The sequence below is a fragment of the Sesamum indicum genome, linkage group LG14 (genome assembly GCF_000512975.1).
Source record: "Sesamum indicum cultivar Zhongzhi No. 13 linkage group LG14, S_indicum_v1.0, whole genome shotgun sequence".
NCBI classification, from domain to species: domain Eukaryota; kingdom Viridiplantae; phylum Streptophyta; class Magnoliopsida; order Lamiales; family Pedaliaceae; genus Sesamum; species Sesamum indicum.
In genome coordinates, this window is record NC_026158.1 from 1,341,115 (window position 1) to 1,346,826 (window position 5,712).

General features: G+C 32.2%; 2 protein-coding genes and 1 non-coding gene across 5 annotated transcripts in view; 1 reads left to right on the forward strand and 2 right to left on the reverse strand.

The window, feature by feature from the left end:
- On the forward strand, positions 2,527-4,715 carry LOC105176708. 3 transcript variants are annotated; one of them, XM_011099602.2, is made up of 2 exons: positions 2,527-2,744; positions 3,611-4,713. In XM_011099602.2, the coding sequence occupies exon 2, from the start codon at positions 3,635-3,637 to the stop codon at positions 4,109-4,111; it is 477 nt and encodes a 158-aa protein (XP_011097904.1). In that variant the 5' UTR covers positions 2,527-2,744; positions 3,611-3,634; the 3' UTR covers positions 4,112-4,713. The 3 variants fall into 3 exon arrangements, with proteins under 3 accessions (XP_011097904.1, XP_020554507.1, XP_020554508.1); XM_020698848.1 differs by having other exon boundaries at positions 2,542-2,616; positions 3,611-4,715; XM_020698849.1 differs by lacking the exon at positions 2,527-2,744 and adding an exon at positions 2,779-2,899 and having other exon boundaries at positions 3,611-4,715.
- Positions 4,936-5,007, reverse strand: TRNAM-CAU. The gene has a single exon. It is a non-coding gene; the product is annotated as a tRNA-Met (tRNA).
- Positions 5,288-5,712, reverse strand: part of LOC105176769 — a 4,114-nt gene continuing 3,689 nt past the window's right edge. The window contains exon 10 of the mRNA XM_020698829.1: positions 5,288-5,657. Coding sequence (XP_020554488.1) covers positions 5,288-5,657 — 370 coding nt within the window. The remainder of the gene's footprint in view (positions 5,658-5,712) is intronic.

Sequence of the window (5,712 nt, forward strand, 5' to 3'; positions counted from 1 at the left end):
GATTTGGGGAAATAACAAAACATATATGATGTTTGTTATTATTATTATTAAGGCAAATTTTCATCGAATTTATTATAATTATAATTATAATTTTTTTATTTAAAAATTATAATTATTTTTTATATTTAATAAAATTATATAATTTTTAGACAAAAGCTGAAAATTATCAATTTTGCACTTGTTGTATTTTTCTTTATAAAAAATGGGAAAAAGTGAATGGAAAAATATTAAGAATTACAAAAAAAAACCCATTTAATTTATAAGAAATTTCAAAAAATAAGTAAAATTATAATTTATAATCTATAATAATATTTTGGCCAGTTCACCACAAAAAATAAATAAAAACCTAATAAATACTGAATTAAACTATTTATTGAACTGTCGTTAAATCTAAAAGTATTGTTAGAATTTAGTAATTGAATTTGAGAGGTGGTAAAAGGAGGCAATGTTATTTTTGGATATTGACAACAATTCCCTTCACTCTATTTTATACATGTAACTGCTCAAAATTTTCTTTTTTAAAAAAAAAATAAATGAAAATTGAATGTATTTGTTAAACGAAAATAAATTTTAAGGGTGCTAAATATAATTTTTCAAACTATAAGGGTCTATTTGCAATTACACCAAATCTAAAAAAATGAGATTATAAATTTAATTTACATCTCTAAATTACGCATTGTGTATAAAATATCTCTGGAGCTATAACAAGTACCGAACACTCCTCCAACATTATTGATCAACGGTTAAAAATTAACTCCATTGGTAATTTGGAGAAAACAACAAAGCAAGTCTTGACCATATTATAAGTACACCTCCTGAGATGGTATACGTGTAATGTACGTTTGTATAAGCATTTATCCTATGAAAGTAACGATATAAAATATAGTTATAGCTATAATTTCAAGGGGTGTATGTATAATTATATTAAGAAGTATTTTTGAATTAGATATAATTTTAAGGGGTATTAATGTAATTTATTTAATAATAAAATATGAGATAGATAAGTTGTGTATTTTAGTATATATTATTAATTTTGGTTTGGATTCAAGAAAGGATAGATAACATTGTCCTCCAATTTGGTGATGCTAAGCATCTCTTGTACCAAGAACCAATTATTAAAATATGATGGTAATTGCAATGGTTTTTTTTTTGTAATTTATTATATTTTTAAATATTTTAAAAATTATAAATATTTTTTTGAAATTATAAATATTCTAACAAATATTTTTACAATAAGTTATCATAAGGGGTATTTATTAAAATATTTGTAATTTCAGGGAATTAGTTTGTAATTTTTTTAAAATAACTGAAGTTACGCTTCGTAGGCTAAATATTTCAAGCATTGATTAAAATTCAAGTATTATCAAATTAGGTCAGGTCAAATGACTTAGAACGTAGAACCCTCAATTTTCATACACGTGAATCGTTTGAATAGTACTGTCGCCTGAATTTGTACAAGTATCGATACTTCACCACTATTGATACTCCACACAACCATAATGAAGGTATGATCAATTATTCGAAATTACTATTATACGACATCAGTATTATTATTTATTTTAAAATATATTTATTATATTTGTCAAGATATTAAAATTTAAATTAGATTCAAAAGCTTAAATTTATACTATAAGTTTTTAGAAATTAAACTGAAAATTGTTTTTTTTTCCCGAGGTCACAATTCTAATCTTAATATAATTAATTACCTATTAATGATTTATCTTATAAATATTTATAAATATAATTAATGAAAAATAACCACAAAAAAATATTATTATAAGGGTAAGTTATATTTTTTATCCTTATATAACCACTTTTTTTTATTTTTGGTCCTTAACATTTACAAATTTTTATGAATTTGATCCCTAATTTGACAATAAGATGAAATTTATAAGAATTTATAAATATTAGAAACCAAAATTTTGACACATCAACTTTAGGGACGAAATACAAATAAGTGGTATAGTTTTCCCCAAAAAGTGAAAGGGGAGCCCAATTCAGGGAAAATTACACTTTTGATCCCTGTACATTAGGCTAAAATTGATTTTTTAGTCCCTTAACTTTTCGCACATCAACTTTAGGGACGAAATACAAATAAGTGGTATAGTTTTCCCCAAAAAGTGAAAGGGGAGCCCAATTCAGGGAAAATTACACTTTTGATCCCTGTACATTAGGCTAAAATTGATTTTTTAGTCCCTTAACTTTTCGTAACACAATTTTAGTTCTAAACTTAATAAATTATTACTATTTTGGTCCAACAGTTAAAATTAAGATGAAAAATGTTGAGAATGAGGAAATCAAATAGACTAAAATAATAATTTATAAAGTTTAAGAATCAAAATTACATTTCAAAAAATTTAAAACCAAAATTATAACAAATAATAACATTAAGAACCAAAATCATTTTTCGAAAAATTTTCGGACCAAAAATCAATTCTGATCACAAGGACCGAAAGTGTAATTTACTCCCCAACTCATGAGAGAAACGCAAGAAACTATGTGGGATCTTGCCTCGAGCCCATAATTTTCTTTATATTTTATTTAGAGCTTACAAAGGAAAAATGGTGACCCAATTGCACGTTGTGATGTGTGAGATGATTTCTTCAAACCTACTCTGTACTCACCTCAAATTCCACTGACTTAAAACTTTTTTCCAAGATTGAGACTTTTTGTTTTGAAATCTTGAAATCTGCTTTGTGGGCTCTGTGTGATTTGATTTGCCGAAGATTCTATTAGCTTTGTTGGTAAACTTCAGCTCTGAATCCTTAGATACTGTTCTGATCTTTTGATCCACTCTCTAGTCTTGTGTGCTCTAACAGTCATGACTGTTTTATGATTTCCTATGGTGTAGATATGATGCACTTGCTGTACAAATTCTTTGCTGTTTGATGATTAATGGGTTGGTAATTTGCTGTCTAGATTGCTGTTAGTTTGTGTACTGAGTTTTTTGTCATCATTTTATTACACATCTTTTGTTGTTTAAAGAAGAAATGTTTGTTTGTTTCCATGTTATTTTATGTGATGGTCGAGTGCAATTTTTGTAGTCAAGACAATTGATGTATGTGTTTGATGATGAAATTGCTTATGTGATAAGGTAATCTAGGTGTTTTTATTGACATGTATTGGTTCATCTGAACAATCATAGACTGGGTTTTATGGAAACTGACCTATGAAAGTAGCACTACTTGACCATTTTCAGCCTGTCCAAGGCTGGCTTGTTGAATATCACTTGATTCTTGAAGATGGTTTATCTTCTTGTTCTCCTAGCCCTTTTCTTTAGTTCCATTACTTGGTTTTTTGAGGATGATCAAATGACAATTTGAAATTATATTTCAATGGGGATGGTGAATTTTTGCGTGGAAAGTGGTTTGAGCATTCAACCAAAACGGCAACACTAGCTAGGACATGCACCTTTTCTCAATACTGATGTATGTATTTTGTCATCTCCATTGTCTGCATGCGTGCTGTTAAATTTCAGGATCCATTTGTTGTTGACCGAGTAATCTGTTTCGTGTTGCCATTATACAAATGTGGAGTGAAATTTCAGGCCTAACTTAAGATAAGCAAGACTTGATCTAATACTTATGTGCTAGGTCCTTTTGTCATGCAGGATTCTTACACTAGTTGGAACACTATGGTTCAGGCATTAGAAGCTGTAAGGGGTGGTGGAGGATCCATTAAAGTAGGTACAACCGGCACAATCAGTGCCCTGATGACTAGAGAATTGGACTCCACAAAATCTGAATCTAAGGTGCCGTCATTGTCTGCTTCTGTCTCTGTTTTGGCTGCCGATACAACTCCTAGAAGAGTGAAACCTGGAACGTCAGCAGGCGAAGTTGGCAGCAGCAGCAGCAGCAGCAGCAACAGTTGTAAAAATCATAAAGGCCCTGAAACTGTAAGGAGGCGGAAGCACCAGTCTGGAAGTAGTGAAACTCCAATGCTCACAGCTGATGATATATCAATAGATGGAACTCCAATAAGGCAAAAGCCCATCAAGAAGGGAATCAATGCGGTCGCAATTGTGGACATAAAATGTGGAAATCCGGTCAATCCTATCACAAATCGTCTGAAGAAGCTTGGTTTCTCAAAATCATCGAACAGCAGTGTCTAACCATGTGACCTCTTAAGATCAGCTTTCAGATTCCTTCAAGTAAAATCCAGAGAAGGAAATTGGCTGGTTGCTTTCTACTACTTCTACCATAAATCAGATACTGGTGTTAGCCCTATGCGTCCTCGCTTCTTCTTTGTGGGAATGGTGATTGATGACTCTAGCGCGAGTTTGGACAACTCTCCAGTAGAAGCCAAGTCCGAATATTGATGAAGATAATTCTAGGAGTTTTAGATAATCACAATCATTTATGTATAACTGATGGTTATCTCAAAGCATCAAGTCTTGGAACCTCCCAAGAATGACTCAGCCGACACTTGTAGTTGAAGAGAGGCAATTTAAGGCCTTATGATCCTAAGTCTTTGGAACCTTCTAAAATGACACAGACATGGGCTTTATGAAGTCTTAAGACCTAAGATTCACATGCATCAATTTATAATCAATTCAAAGTTGCTGTCTAGTACTAATCTCTAACTATTTGCACTTTATGTTTGTTTTCAAAATGTTGGAACAGTGAGTTTGTTATTGTGACATACACATAACCTATTATGTGGTGAGTGCTGAACTAAGCATGCCATAATATTAGGCCAATTTTGATGGCATCAACCACAAATTCTTGTATTGCTAATAAAATGTAACTTATATGTTCACCATGATTGTTGATGGATTAATGTGTATATATATATATTCAGATTTAATAATACTGATTGCCAAAAAAAAATAAAATAGAAATATTTCTTATGTGATTTTTAAGCCATTAAAAAGAGGAGAGCCCACAAAAAGTAGAGTGGATATAATTGAGAAGCTCTCTCCTCAAGAACTGTACTTATCAGAGCCAGGTTTCGATCCTGGGACCTGTGGGTTATGGGCCCACCACGCTTCCGCTGCGCCACTCTGATCTGTTGTTATGATGTTGATTTAATAATTTAATTGAGCTATCTGCTGGACATAGGGCCCGTACCTATAATGAGTTGTCAGTAACGGTACTTCGTTTTCTTCGAGTGAACCTGTTGTGGTATTCCTGTCTATATCCATTTATCTAAAGGATATTTGTGTAGAAAATTAGCCCAAACACCGAGAAATCTTGTGAACTCGCCTCAGTTTTGGGTGCCAATCAAATAACTAAATTAACCTTTTCCTGTTGTGCTTTCTTGAGGTGTGAATCCAAATGTGTACTTCTTACAAGAGACTACTACTATTCTTGTTTCCACCAGTAAGGAGATTGAAAAATGGATCTTCTTTATCTCCCCCTTTCTTCTCCGTGCCTTTCAAATGGAACGTCGATTCATTTTTAGTCCGCGCTGCTGGCGGTTTAACTGATACAAATGCAACCTTCTTGTTCTTCGCTTCATTCTTTCGCTGAATGGGGTATGAAATGGGAGATGGAGTTGAAGTAGTAGGCAAGCCAGCTTCGGCAGAAGCACTTTTCCAGACGGGAGTTGTGAGCATGCATGAACTGTCTTCCGCCAACTTTTTACTGTTCGTCTCAAAGATCATTCTCATTGTTGAGGAAACTATATTTGCAGATGAAGCTCCAGCTGTATCTGAGCTGTCTGGGAAGTGCTTTTCATCATTGGTCACTCCAGGATTACCACTGTTTTCTG

Excerpts from the sequence above, each read along its gene's own strand:
- LOC105176708 (XM_011099602.2), top strand. The coding sequence starts at position 3,635 with ATGGTTCAGGCATTAGAAGCTGTAAGGGGTGGTGGAGGATCCATTAAA.